We start from the raw sequence: 16,410 nt of genomic DNA, 5'->3' as shown, positions 1-16,410 counted from the left end.
TCAAATTTGCAGGATCAGTGCAATATTGTCTCTAAAAAGATTCGGGTTCCTACTTCTTGATTTGCTGCCTAACGCATTAAGCTTACTACCGTAATATGTATCAATAAGTCTTAACAGTCTTAGAAATCACTTCTGCATTCTATTTGTCATAATATTCATATCCAGGGATGTTGTAAAGAAGAAGAGAACATTGAAGATATATTTGATTCGATAAAAAGGAAGAAAAACTATTGTAATGACAGTAAAAAAAATCAAAGTTGTCTTACCTAATAGATGAGAGAAGGAATGGGAATTTAGAAACCTGAACTTCTAAATACTTCCTGGAGAGCAAAAGTGTCAACTTTGGATTAACCTCACTCAACCTTACACTCACAATATTTCGTCCTTATGCTGACAATATCTTATCATCCTCACGCTCACATCGTCAACTCATTACGCTTACCCGACTTTTTCACTTACAACATCATTTCGATATGACGCTCATATCGTCAACACTCAATCTCACGCTCACAAGATCTTTTCAACATTATGCTCACTCAACCTCACGTTGTCATCACTAGTCTGATATTAACTCACTCAACTTCACGCTCACATTACTAGTCCAACATCACGCTCAACCTAACAATGAATTCATTCTTGAATTTAACTTTTCAGAAGATTATGTCGACTAAATTAAGAAAATTCCTTTTGCAGCCCCATATTACTCTTGGGTATGTAAACTGTATGTTTTCTATTGCTTCAGAATATTTAGCGATACTTTGTGTCCAAATAGTACAACAATATCTGAGACCTAATATATGAGAAATATAACTTTGTTAATGTTGACTCTTTGTAGACATCTTGGCCTATTCTATAGAAAAAATCCTAGGATTCTGTATACACTATAGTATTCGCGCCGACTCGTGAAGCTTGACCTAGATCTATCGATTTCATCGCCCAATAGAACGCGAGGGTGTGTTCCAGTCGTCAATCCCCACCCATCAGATTTTGTCAGTGTCTTCTCTCGCGCTACACGGGAAACATCTCCCGAGAGTACAGTGTTGTCGGATTGGCGCTAAGTTCCGTTTTGTTAATTGCTTTTTTTTTATTGCGCTATATTTTCGTTGTTACTATTCGTGTTATTGTTACCATTTTGGAATAATTGTTACACTGGTTAGTGTTGTGGGGGTGTTATTATTGGTAATTTTTAAATGCTTTTTTTTTTTTTTTTTTTTTTAAATAATTTACTATGTCTTCAAAGTTTAGCAACATTGTTGGTGTATTTCAGCTGTTTGACGTTTCCCCAAGTGTGCGCTCGGGAAGCGGCTCCACGAATTGTACCGAAGTTTTCCGATGAGTCAGAGCTTAAGCAAAATATTTCTATGATTGGTTTAGAGCCCAAGCTTCACGACTGGGCGCGAGTACTATAGTTGTTATTGAATCAATGTGCTGAGTGAAGCTTAGCACAATATTGTTTTCATCCCCATTTTATCTATCTGTGGTTCTTTGATATGTGTATACTAATCTTCCTGACCAAAATCCATTAGGAAATCGGGCTTACTAACGGCTCCAGAACTCATGTCCTCATGAATTAGATGAACGCAGTTACCATATAATTTTAAACCATTTGACGCAGTCAACTGTATTCTGTTTCTTGTTCACTATATTTATTTTCCATCTCTCGGTATACCACTGTATCATACATCTTATCCTCTTTCAAGGTCGTACCGTATACAACTCAATTTACTTTGATATATTCTGCCCGATAAGATACAAGTTTCTCAGTTTCTCATAATATGTCCAATACTCAGCTCTCTTGCTACCATTCTAATATGGGTGAGTAAGATTTCAGGATAGTTCATTTTAAATAAGCCTCCAACCAGTTTGTTAATTACTAGGGGTAATGAGATTTTCCTCATTATATATATATATATATATATATATATATATATATATATATATATATATATATATATGTGCTTTCCGAAGAGGATGCAGTATTACAGTTGAAAACAGTGAGCTTCTGCATTCCAATCATAATCAATATTTAAGTTCAAATTCGATATAATTGCAACATAGAAACGTTAAGTGGGTAATAAAGCAATTCAGTCAATATAATTAGTTCAACTGTATCGTAGATTACAATTAACATGAAAAAAAGAAATATTCATATCAAAACTGATTTTATCTAGCATGATTTGACATGAAGAGAAAATTAAATTAAATTAAACAATAAAATATATTTATCCGTTGAGCTTTATTACATATGTTTATTAAAGTATTAAATTTCACAGAAATTAACACTTTCAAGGAGGAAGTCGAGAATCGAAATTGGGACGTTCAATTTTAAAGTCAACGTGGTATTTACTTAGTTGAACTAATAGTTGCTTTAGAAGTTAACGTCCCTGAGCGTTAAGGGTATATGAGAGTTGGAATTACATTTTAAAGAGGCTTCTTACCATTAGTAATGCGTTTAAAACTGTTCCAGTGAGGGGAGGGACGAAGTGGCCCAGTGGTAGAGCGTTCATCTCTCGTGCATTGGGTCCCTGGTTCGATCCAATCTGGCGCCAAGTGAACTTTGTGGTGGACAAACACCGTGTGCGTGGTTTCCTTGGGGTTCTCTCGTTTCCTCCCACTTTGTTCATTCCATCATTTCATTTCTCATCATCACCGTCTCATTTGCCTACCCGGCATAATCGTGGGACGTAAAAATCAAAGATTCAAGTGTTCTGGTTCCAGCGGCAAGCGAGTTCTGAATCTAGTGTGTCAGAGAGATGAGTTTCAAGATAGTTTTACTAAATATGTTAAATGTGACTTCTCATCACTGCTAGATGAGTTGTTGAAGGTTTCATACTTTTATACTGAATTCCATGAACATTGAAGCGAAGTAAGTAAAATGATGGAAATTGACAGTTTAAACTCCTCACTATTGCAAGGCTAGTGGGGCAAATACTTACACCATTACACAAACTCTATTTCATATAGAACCAATATTGTATAAAATTAATTTTAATGAACTTATTCTTATAGAAAGTAAATAAATTTCTAAAAACATCGGTTTCCTAATTACCTAGGTAAATTTAATTTGTAGATAATTTGTCTTACATAGCAGCTGATACTCATACTATAAAATATAAAAGAAGTAAACATTAGATGTAAATAAATAAATAAGAAACGGAAGATATTACAGATTACTGGGATTGCTATTTAATTCAGTATTAAGCAGTATGTATTTTCTATACGATTATTCAAATCGGTTTATAATATACAGATTATGAATTATACTTTTTCTAATAAAAATACAAGCATCTCTCTCTCTCTCTCTCTCTATATATATATATATATATATATATATATATATATATATATATAGGAACAGAGTTATCAGGAACATGAATAATTTTCATTTTGGACTCGTGTTCTCAGGTTGGTATAAAATTCACAAATCTGTTCACATATAACAGTGTTAGCGTTCCTCATTTTAACATGTTCCTTTATACATGATGGACATGGCAAATAAATGTGACTGAGCTTAGAAACGTGATAGTTCATCTGATTTTTTCAAACACTTCAAAACAGAATTTTATATTGACAAAAGCTTCCTTTATTGAAAGATAGAATCTTCTGCAATCAGGGTCGAACTACCGCTCTTGGATTCTAGAATTTCAACAGCATTACTAAACCCGCTTGACTACTGAGAAAACGTATTAGAAAATACGTTGTAACGTTCCTAATAAAATCGCTCCAAGTTCAGGTTCACACTTGGAGTTTTAAATAGCCTTTTTCTGTGTTTTTCATTCATTTCAACTTTAAAAAAAATTGATTGATTTTGCAATTGGAACTATGCATGAAGTGTGAATTGAATACGTATCGCAGAAATACATAGTTTTCTAATCTTTATACTTCACATGGCTGTGAACGTTTCTAATACGTGTGTACTCTGTCAAGTCATTTTCGCTCTAGTTTCCACCGGAATATCCTTCCCGTAATGATTTGCCCTACTAAGGTTTCGTAGCAATAAAGGTTTCTCCTTCTAATTTTCTTACCTCGCTTTATTTTTTCTCAAATGTCAATATTAATTGTTCATTACTACATTGCTTTGTTAAGGAAAGCACAAAGAATCAATAATATATGAAAAAACTGAGTTATTAATGAAAATGTGGAAGTTACACTATGATATATATATGTCATTTTCTTTTTGCGGATGACAGTACATTCGTATCAATAAGTAAAGCTAACTACTTCACCTCGCAATGCTAAATATTTCTGACACCTGCTCGCTCGGAGTTTAATCTGAAAGAAAAACTGGCTACACCCACCCCCACACACACACACTCACACACACACACACACACATATATATATATATATATATATATATATATATATATATATAATATACATAATGTGTGTGTATGTCACTATTCAGTATGTTCTTAACACATAGTTTTTAAAAGTAGCGTATTTCTTATTTGTTTCTAGAAGTATCCATACAATTTAAATTTCGTATTCTGTAACACTTGATATAACTATGACAAATATTTTACTTTGATATATCCATTACAACTTAGAGTGTATTTTGTATATAAAATGGTAATCATAAAAAAATATCTCATATTTCAGTGAGCATTTCTCCCGAGCCTAGCATCTCCTGGTACAGAGATGACGAACAAATCGAAGATTCTGATAGATATAGGTTATCGAAGGAAAGTTTGGGGAGCTATCACATGGATATTGTTCCTGTCGAAATAGTGGACCAGGTAGGAAATTTAAGTAAAACTGGAATATTTTCGTATTAATATTGTTGCATACAGCGAATGAATTAAAGAAATAAAAAATAAAGATATATTTAAATCAAAACAAAAACTGAAAAAGAACAGTGAATTAGTGAATGGAGTTAAGGAGCGATAGTAATAATCTCTTTTTGATACGAATGACTGCATTTTATAAATGAAACAAGTGATTTACAAGGGCACATTTAGAAAGGTAGTATACTGTAAACATTGAGTAAAATGTATACATTCAACTGTGAATATTTAATAATGTTGAGCTCGACACTCAACAGAGTATGTAAGCTTAATTGCTTAACAAATAATTTATACACTCAACACTAAAGCAATTATAACTGAGTTAAACTAGGAACGCAATGGATATACCCGATTCAATGAAATGAGCTGAGCGAGCTTAAACTACGTAATCAGGAAGCGTTTTTCGGTGATTATTCCTCGATGATACATCGGATTTTTTATTTCGACCTATGTTGTCACTCAGCACGACATACTCTATCAGCGTGCTAACTTTGGTTGAGATCGGCCAAACGGTCTAGGAGGAAGCGTTTTTCGGTGATTATTCCTCGATGGTACATCGGATTTTTGATTTCGACCTACGTTTTCACTCAGCACGACATACTCTATCAGCGTGCTAAGTTTGGTTGAGATCGGTCCAACGGTCTAGGAGGAAGCGTTTTTTGGTGATTATTCCTCGATGGTACATCGGATTTTTGATTTCAACCTATGTTGTCACTCAGCACGACATACTCTATCAGCGTGCTAAGTTTGGTTGAGATCGGCCAAACGGTCTAGGAGGAAGCGTTTTTCGGTGATTATTCCTCGATGGTACATCGGATTTTTGATTTCGACCTATGTTGTCACTCAGCACGACATACTCCATCAGCGTGCTAAGTTTGGTTGAGATCGGCCAAACGGTCTAGGAGGAAGCGTTTTTCGGTGATTATTCCTCGATGGTACATCGGATTTTTGATTTCGACCTATGTTGTCACTCAGCACGACACACTCTATCAGCGTGCTAAGTTTGGTTGAGATCGGCCAAACGGTCTAGGAGGGGTTCGCGGACAACCAAACGGCTAACACGAGTATAAGAGCTTCGCTTCGCTCAGCTCAACTAGTAATGCAATGGATATACCCGATTGCAATGAAATGAGCTGAGCGAGCTTAAACTACGTAATTAGGAAGCGTTTTTCGGTTATTATTCCTCGATGATACATCGGATTTTTGATTTCGACCTATGTTGTCACTCAGCACGACATACTCTATCAGCGTGCTAACTTTGGTTGAGATCGGCCAAACGGTCTAGGAGGAAGCGTTTTTCGGTGATTATTCCTCGATGGTACATCCGATTTTTGATTTCGACCTATGTTGTCACTCAGCACGACATACTCTATCAGCGTGCTAAGTTTGGTTGAGATCGGCCAAACGGTCTAGGAGGAGTTCGCGGACAACCAAACGGCTAACCCGTGTATAAGAGCTTCGCTTCGCTCAGCTCAATAAATTATTATCTTGATTAAGAAAGTTAGTACATATCATACTTGTATTGTATGTAAAGATCATGAGAAATGCTCACGTACATTTTCAATTTATTTAATTTGTGATACATATTGGGGAAGTAGTAGACTCAATCAAATCACTCAATGTCAAAATTGCTTCAATCACTTTACAATTTGTTTTAGAAAGTATATTTTTTAGCATTTCAGTAGTTTAAAGCATTGTTTGTAAAACTTGCAGAAATGAAAACATATCATTTAAAATTCATGAAGTAATTAATCCTTGCTGCTCTCGCTATGAATCTTACAGTTTTGATAGTGATAGCGATTAATTAACTTTTATCATTGCAATATGCTCATAACTTTTTATGAAAAACATTGCATTTCTCCGGACACATGGTATTTGCATTTCTCCGGGCACAACTCACTTGTTGAACCGTTTAATTCTCAATCACCGTTTCGACTGAGAAGACAAGAATTGCAGAAAAGATTCAGCTTCCTCTTGGACCGAACCAATACCATATGCCTCTTAAGATGGCAAGTGAGAAATTTCACCCCTCAGCGATCTCTCTCGCTTTTATATAAAACCGCTTGCCTACGGCCACAACTGTCTCTTTATGGTTAAAAATTTTAAAACTAAAGTAGAAACAAAAAATAAGTTGGAATGGTTCTTCATTTAGATTTTTTAAGTTGCTTACAGTTTCTTCGAAGATTGAAACTAGGAAAAGGAGAGATTATTTACATATACTAACAAAGCACACTGAATAATATTTCCCCGTCCGTGGTTTCCTCTATATACTGTTACCAATGTATACATTGATTTAGACTCTCTCTCTCTCTCTCTCTCTCTCTCTCTCTCTCTCTATATATATATATATATATATATATATATATATATATATATATATATATATATATGAATAAGCAGTTCCTTCAATCTTCCAAAGCAGGGCACGGTACATCAAGAGTCAGCAACACGTAACGAAATTTACAATATTTATTAACTTATAGAATTACAATTGTCCTTTCTCTGGTTAAATAATACGTTTTTACATTTTATTTCTTTCCGCAGGCCGAATGGAAATGTATAGCAACGAACGAGTTTGGCCATAGCGTTACTTCATGCTTTCTGAAACTTTCAATTCCACGCCACTTCAAGAAGCCACGCTTTCTGGAATGCTTGCGAGCTATATTGTCAGAAGAAGGCGCTGTGAATCTTGAGTGCAAGGTAATTTAATATTGAATCTTTTCCTTTCAGCTTATTATTATTCTCCTCCTTTTCAATTTCCTATATAACACTATTTAACCGCAAAACTCTCACAATATTGAAGAAATATTACTTTTTGAAAAGCCAACTAGTGGATTCTGTTTATATACGAGGCTTGTCGGAAAAGTATTCGACCATGGTCCCGGAAAACCAATATACTCAACTGAAATTTTCAACGTCCTATTCCTCTTTAAACTAGTTCTCTCCTACTTGCACAAATCTAGTTTGATGGTCTTTCCAGTGTTCGAAAGAGGCATGGAGCCCGTCATCTGGAAGTGCTACGACAGCATCCGTTACGTTGCATAAGATCTTCTCTCGGCTGTGAAAACAAGTTTCTATTTGGTACTTTTCTTTTCTTTTCGCGAACAAAGTCTCACGAGGCTATACCCGGAGAATAGAAAGCTTGACGGAACACTGAAATATTGAACTGTGCTGAAAAGGACAACCACATAAGATGCATGAATGGAATAATTATCCTGGTGCAACCTTAGTGGTTTGAAGACCACAAATTTAGTTATTTTGGACAAAGACCGTCATCTTAACAAAAAATGTCTAAAGATAAGTTCTTTTACGTGTACGACATTCCTTTACGTACATTCCTTTTGACGCTCATTGTAACGGCAATCGAAGAATACAATCAACATTCTTTGATTTTGCTACGCACCTGGCGATATTTTCTGGATCTTTGCGAACTTCTTCAGGTTTTGGGGAAGTCAGGTGTATCCACGGAGTCGGCTGTGACTGTTGTTCTCGCGTTCTCTCTGTACAATCATGTCTACCATTTTAGCCAAGGCCACAGAAGAGCATCAGTATAACCACTCTTCCACAACAGCAGATGCAAATGCAAATAGCGCCATCTGCAGGCTAAAGAAATCATGGACATGTCTTCCACGACACAAAATTTGGCCAACGTAAGCAATGCGGTTTTCTCAAAAACAAAGAAGGTCGGACACTTTTTCGACAGGCCTCGTATATACACAGAGATAGTTATCAGAAAACAGAAACATCTTTACAAATTGCTACTTGCAAAATTATGGCATTGAGCTGCCTTTCGTCCTTATAACAGCACTGACCCAACGTGCAATGGAGCAATAGAGGTCGCGAAGGAAGTAAGTAGAATATTACACAACTTCACCTGCAGTGCATCACTCAGTTCCGGAGGTAGGGTTCAGGCGTCAATAGCCCCGGATTCATATCTGCGAGATAAACCGCAAATATTCAATTATGTTCATTTTCGATGATTTGGGGGACAAGGAAAGGTGTTCAAATTCATTTCGATGTTGTTCAAGCCATAGCCTCGAGCTCCAGCTTTGTATGGAAGCGTTATCATCCCAGAAAGAACATCTGGATCATAGGTCGAACAAGGTTCTCTAAACTGGCAATAGAATCACAAGAGTCACAGAACAGTAAGCGTAAGCGAAGAACCTATTGTAAACCAAGATGTTGGAGCCGACATCGTCACAAATTCGCTGCCATGCTTGACGCTGAAGAATAGGCACTGCCAATCATACGCTTCTTTGGGCACCCCTACACATAAACACGATCAGTGGTTTGAAATAAAGCAAACAATGACTCATCCGACAATATCAGGAATTTTCAGTCATCAGTGGTCCATGTTGATTGTTCGCAGTACCAAGTGCGTCGTGCTACAGCACTTTGGTCCCTTAACGGTGGTTTTGCCCGTGCAACCCGACCTCGTATATCAGTGTCATGTAACTCGGGATGGTGTGTGATGGTCAACAAAAGCTGTGCGAGAGACTGCTTTAGTTCCCCCGTTATTTCCACCATAGTCGAACGAAGGTTCTCAGTGGCTATCTGCTTTAATACTTGGTGAGACCTTCCATTGAGTATTTTTTTTTACCTACTATTTTTCCCGATATGATTTCGCTGTGAGTTTTGATGCACGTCATCATCTTCAACAATGTCTCTAGCGACACACTCAACACACTTGCTACCTTCGTCGTGCTCGCACCACATCAACGTGCCCAACAATTTGCAATCATTGGAAATCAGATAGGTCTCTCATTTTATACTATCATTCTCTACTTAGTGTACTGCACACTACTATTCTGCTGCTCCTCTCGTAGTACGGAGCTAGCCCTAATACATCACCTTCACCTGACCGTCTCAAGTCCAGATATCTGACGTGTTTCCAACTCCGGGTGTTTCAATTATTCTGATACCCATCTGTCTATGTTTTACTGCTAGGTATGACAACAGGTAATAACAGGAAATAAAATTACCAGCCTATGAATCGAGAACTACTTGATTGAAAACTGACAGTTTTTTTTAACATATGCAAACTTTTGCATCACACGCTAATCAAATTTGTTGTTTCAGTAAAAATAAAATTATAAATTGCAACCATGACTTCTGTTGACTTTCTGATGTTCAAAACTTAACTTACGGGATTTATAAATTATCATCATCATAGATATTCTGCAATTATTGGCAGGTCACTTGCCGCAAGTAAGAAGCTCCCACGCTCCAAAGTTTTCAGTTAACATATTCGTCTTCACGTACGATACATCTGTTTTGATAACGTCCATCAATTGTAATCTCTTTCCCCCTCCCTCTCTTTCCTGCCACCATAACGTCTAGCACATCCCTCGTCATACAGTTTTTTTTCTTAGCCAATGTCCCAACCAGTTTATCTTACCCTTCTCAGTAATATCTAAAATTGTTCTTTTATCCCCCCACCATTTCTAACACAATTTCATTCGTTTTCCGCTCAACACAGCTAATTTTCTGCATTCTTCTCCTCCCAAGTTTCCAGTCATTTTTAATCATTTTGGCGTGATGTCCATGTTTCTGACTCCATACAGTACAACAATCTACACGAAGCATTTTATGAGCCTTTCTCTCAACTCTTTACTCAACATTTCAAAAAATATACATATCTTCCTCCTAAAGGCTTCTTTCGCCATTCTTATTTTTGCTTTTATTTCACGTTCGCACTTAATATCATCATTGATAATACTATGCAAGTCAGTGGTACCATGTGACTAATGGTACCAACTAATCACGCGTTCTATCCCCCTCTCCTATTTCACACCAACCGTTTTGTTCAAATCGCCAAGCGTCATGTCATCTGCAAACCGTATACACCTAATCATTCAACCTCCTATTGAAATGCCGTCTTCATTATGTAGGCTCTTTTCACTATCGCTTAATAGATAGATATTAAATAATTTTGGCGAGAGGCAACATTCTGTCGAACTCTCCTGCCTATTGCACTTTCTCTGTAATTTTCTCCCCTATTCTAATACTTACTTTTTGGTTCATATATAAGTTTCTTATGAGTCTTCGATCTTCCCATTCCAACCCAACCCAACCCAACCCAACCTTCTTTAGAATTCCCAACAACAATTTTCATTTCATGCGGTCAGAAGCTTTTCCTAGATCAATAAATACAACATACATTTATCACTTCTATCCCATAAACCTTTCACTGATTCTCTTTAATAATTCAATGGTATCTTTTGTGCCCTTACCTCCGTGAACCCAAATTGTTCCCCCTCAACTTTTTACTTGTTCTTCCATACAATTTTCTGTTTAGAATTCGAAGGAAATGTTTTGCTGTATTCAATGTGAGACTTATAGTTCTATAATCCTCACATGTCTATGGGTTCATATTCTTAGCCATCGGTATCATGATTGTCTTCACAAAGTCTTTTGGCTAATCTCCTGTTTCATTCGAATCGCAGCAATACTTTCTTGCCCTTGTCTCCCGTATTCTTAATTAATTCGATTGGTATATTATTTATCACGATTGCCTTTCCATTCCTAATCTCGGATATAGCTTTTTTTCAAATTCATCCCGAAGAATACTAAACCCTCTATTATTCTCGTGTACTTCATTTTATACTTCAATATCTAAGCCACACGGTCTATCTCTACTCTCATATATGTCCTCAACATAATCTTTCCATCTTCCTAAGACTTCCTTTCTCTAGCTGACTATCTTTCCATTCTTATTTTCTACTGCCATTGTAATACCTTCTCGTTTCCTCCGAAATTTACTAGGTTTCACTTCCTTGCACATTTCCTCGTATTTCCCAACTTTTTCTAATTTTTCTGTGTCCTAACATTTTCTTTTCTAAAACTCTTCCCTTGATCTGTTTGTTCCCCTTCCTAACTCATTCTTGAATTTCCTGTACATCTTTCTGCCCTCTTCTGTATCAACCTGTTTCCACATCTCCTTTTCCCTCATTTTCTGCAACATCTTTTCTGTAATCCATGGCTTCTTATCCGTTTTGTGTTACTTCTTCTTCTTCTTCTTCTGCAGTCTGCTGTATGCAAATAATAGAATGCTCCCACTGTCTGTTAGTACCTGCACTTATCGTTCCCTCGTATGTTGTTATAGCATCATATTAATTTTAACTTTGCACAATTTAACTTAAAATCCAGCGTTGTTGTTCTCAGAACTAACTTGTCAAATGTATAAGGCAGTGATGATCTGACTTTTATCGTTTTAAATTAGAAATGAGAGTTGCCAAAACTCTGCAACATTTCACATTTTTGTTGAAACTTTTACCACTTTATTTGTTTAGCTTGAAACAAAAATCTTAAACAGCTGGAGGAGATTCATATATTTTTTTATATGAGCACATATCTGCTGTCGGTTACGAATACAGAGCATTTTGAAAGGTTTATCAGAAATTTTGAACAAGAATGTACACAATTTGGACTATCTAACATATCAAATCATTGAATAATAATAATAATAATAATAATACTAATAATAATAATAATAATAATAATAATAATAATAATAATAATAATAATAATAATAATAATAATAATAGGGAAATATTTTTAAAAAATATATCGATAATATGTTATTGTTCAATGACAGGAAGTAAAGTGAATGGAAGGTGCAATTATGTCCAAAATGATTGTCACATATCTATAACTGTCTTATTGTGGGAATATAATTTGATAATGATTTTCCAGGGTACTTTTAATACTGTTATTAGGTGTATAATCGGAAAATATATATTTGTGGTAAATTTCATGGGAAAAGAATTATAAACTCGTCAATTAGAATGAGTAAAACTAAATGTTGCTAAATGGACAAGAAAGGTTTTGTCGTCGTATTGTTCTTATTCATTGTTCTTTTGACATAAAATTTACCACATACATGTCTTACACATACTAACATTACAAGCAATACAAAGCAAAATCGTTACTAATTTATATTCTTATAACAACATATTTATAGCTATGCGACAATAATTTTGGGCATGACTGTACATTCGGATATTCGTTTCTCTAATACTGAAAAGATGTGTTAACATAAACTTTACGTTTCTGGCACTACTTCAAGTAATCATGTTTGTTTGATCAATTTTAACTTAATGTCCTCTCTTTAACCTCAATCCTCGAAAAGGGAAGTCATCCAATTTAGAATATTATTGAAACCAAATGAGCTTTCATTAGGAATTGAACTTGAACTTCCCGAATCAAGTACGTAACTACCTCTAAACTCGATTATTCTCTCGGAACCTCAGAAATGGAAAGAGATTGGAACTTAACATTACTACTATCATACTTCAGAAATTGCTCATGTTTCTGGAAGTAGGTTAACTTGAAATCGAGGTGCCATCGCTGGTATACAATCATTCATATAGCCCTGAGAGTACTCAATACGTCACCACCAGGGCACTTGTTTACAGTTATATCTGCAAATCTACACCACAACTTTCTTAACTGCAAAACTACTTTTGTTGCACGCCGTATTGTTAATTAATTTGAGGTGAGGGTAGTTGGTTAAGCTACTACATGAGTAGTAACCTATAAGATTTTGTGACATTGTAAACCATTTAGAGCGTTACATGTACATTATAGTATATCATACAGGTTTCTTTTCTTGTAAGGAGCGGTTTCCCTTGTTGCCTACAAAAAAAAAAAAAAAAAAAAAACTTATAAAAGCTGTGTCATTTGTTGTTTACACTAGTAGGTATGTGATATACCAAATGATTTGATGAAAGGATGCTTTAAAGCTATACGTATGCCATAATACGCACTATATTATTAAGTTGTTGTTTCAACTAGTACAGACATGTTCTAGTGTTAAACTGACCAAGAAAATGTCTTCAACGTAAATTCATAACGTAAATTATTTTCGGGCTGGTATGCAGAAATATTACTTTTGCGCTAACCTAGGCGATACCGCAATTGGCATCCACCTTCTTTTGTGACATCATATTATTGTTATCATAGTTTACCTATGTGTCTTAGAAATCTTTGTATACATCAACCATGGAGCGTTGAACTCATGAGGTAGAAGCTAAATTTACTGCTGCTAAAGAACTTGACTCAAAATATGACTTTGAGGAGAGTTTCACTAAGAAATTTAATACTAGAGTTGGACGCGGAGGGGACATAGTACTACGATCCACTATAATCCCTGAACCTCTTCAAAAAAGAAGAAATTATTAATTTAACAGTGTGTGATATAAACCAGAAGTTTACTGGTCCTATATTCAGAGCAGGGGAAATTTATAACTCAACACTTCCACCATCTCCGTCATTGCTCATATTGAAAACGCGCAACTGCGGTCACACTATGTTGTTCCAGATCGCGTCAAAAAAAAAAAAAAAAAAAAAAAAAAAAATCGAGGAATGGGAAACAAAGAATTCTTTGATATACAGTGGATGTGCACAGGAGCGGCGATTAGGGTGGGCAAGAGGGACAGTTGCCCCCATTTTTTTGAAGTGACCCTTTAATGCATATAGTTTCTGTTGGAATTGTAAAATTATTGTATGTATTACTGGTTCATAGAAAAAAAAATGGTGCCTGTATTTGCCGTTGCGTGAGTACGTATTGGTTATTTGTCTGCACGTGGAGTTAGGAAAGCTAAATGAATTACGTTTTATTTGCAATTCAAAGCAATTAATATTGCGATTGCGTATTTCTTTAAATGTCGTAGCTTATGCTTGTAGTATTTACTGTCTTTCATTTTCTAAGAGTAATAACATACATTTAATGACATGTGTGGAATTAAAAATATAAGTTGTTCATTAATCCCTAGTTTCAATATAACTTCTACAAAACAAGCCTCATTATTCATTAATATGATTAATATTATCCTTCCTATTTATTTGTTTTGCAAATTTGTTATTAAATAATCTGATCACACAATTTTCCAGACATCATTCTGAGATATTCATAAGCAAGGAATCAAATCTCTTCTTACACTTTCGTTGTTTAAGAGTACAAAGGCCTAGTACCTACTTGCGTTGCTCTTCTCAATTTACCTAATAAAATATGAAATGCGATATACGGTATTTTAACAGAAAAAGATAGTATCCTGTTAGTTATACAACCTTCCGTCAAAAAAGAGTTAGAAACTAGCAGGAAAACTAACATTGATATACACATATTCAGATCATGTCTTGCCCCCTCACTTTTAACGTCCAATTGCCGCCACTGGAAGTGCATATGATTATTACAACAATATGGGAGTAACGCCAGAACCACAGTGCCTTGAAACACGTGAAATGCATTCCTCTGTGCCTTGAAACACGTGAAATGCATTCCTCTGTGCCTTGGAACCCGTTAAGTACATGCCCCAGTGCCTTGAAGAGTTATTGCCGATCCCAGTGTGGAAGAGGGCATTGTGTGTATATGCTAGATCACACATTATTGCATTATTAATATGAGGAAATCTTTATCAAGCATGTTGTATTGTTGCAAGTGATGCTAGTTATCGACCTGAACTAATGCATTCGATCGTGCGAAAATATGGAAGTACATTCAGCGAAGGTTAAAACCTGTGACCTGAATTTTGTAAATAGCTGTGGATATGGTATTTTAAAAAAATATATATATATAGTGTTGGAGCTGGTTCTCGTGGAATATGTAGTAAACAAGTATTGATTATAAATATATATTGGAAAGTATAAAAACATTCGTATGGTTAAATGCAATAGTTTGCAAAAAGCATGTTGAATTTAAACGATATTGAGAATATCTTCAGAATACTGGAACTTTTGCAGCGTGATATGTATCGAGTGATTAAAATCTCGTTGAACTTTCTGAAGTGTTTAAGCAAGAACGGAGAGAAACCAAAATCACAAATTTATGTAAAATACTTCTAAATTATTAAATAAGACGTAATACATTGGACAAATTACTCCTGCAGCATACATGTGAAATTTCGCTGTCTGTTAATCAGTAAGTTATTTACATGTAAGCATTTAAATTTTCCAATAAATTTATAATTTTTATATTTTGTTTAATTACGTTTGAAGATGGAGTAAATTTATGTTGTTTGGCAAAATCACCATTAGATTATGATCGTTTATATTTAGGTTATCAGAAAAAAAAATAACTTGTTCAGTTTGAATTTATACAGATTAGGATGGAATAATAAAAACAGATACATGCAACATACGAAACGTTGTATATCAATTATGTCCGCATGATCCAAGCTTTTATTGTAAAAGTTCAGTGAAATGCATTTAGATTAAGAAAAGTTTTGATAGGAAATGAAATGATCTTGAAACTAAACATTGTTCACCAATAAGTGAATTAGATGGTAATGTGTTTAATGAGTATTGTTCTTTCTATTGTAATGCTGCGAAAAAATAGGATGTGCATTTAGACGTGAATCAGAATGTATACCAAATAAACTTTTCATAGCAGTATCAAAGATCAATAGTATTAATTAGTGCCTTCAAAAATTTATAAGAATGTAGATATTGATAACACAAGAAGTGTGGTTGTAAATATTTTTTTATTAATCTAAATAAATATTTCTTCTTTAGATTTGTTTATATGTGTGTGTAGAGGCTTAGTCATTTCTTTCTACATTTCACGTAGTGGAAAGTTTTAAAATATTTTCAAATAAAAAATTATGTAGTGTATAATAAAAAA

At 35.0% G+C, this 16,410-nt stretch overlaps 1 protein-coding gene across 4 annotated transcripts in view; it reads left to right on the top strand.

The window, feature by feature from the left end:
* The window catches only part of LOC145674687 (uncharacterized), a 1,315,729-nt gene that overhangs the window by 416,981 nt on the left and 882,338 nt on the right, over positions 1-16,410 (top strand). For all 4 annotated transcript variants that reach the window (XM_081744920.1, XM_081744917.1, XM_081744916.1 and 1 more), the window contains 2 exons: positions 4,603-4,739; positions 7,332-7,487. In XM_081744920.1, coding sequence (XP_081601046.1) covers positions 4,603-4,739; positions 7,332-7,487 — 293 coding nt within the window. The remainder of the gene's footprint in view (positions 1-4,602; positions 4,740-7,331; positions 7,488-16,410) is intronic.

The sequence above is a fragment of the Thermobia domestica genome, chromosome 17 (assembly GCF_964235325.1).
Source record: "Thermobia domestica chromosome 17, izTheDome1.hap1.1, whole genome shotgun sequence".
Taxonomy (NCBI): Eukaryota; Metazoa; Arthropoda; class Insecta; order Zygentoma; family Lepismatidae; genus Thermobia; species Thermobia domestica.
The sequence above is the reverse complement of the archived record's forward strand: the minus strand, read 5'-3'. Positions and strand labels throughout refer to the sequence as shown.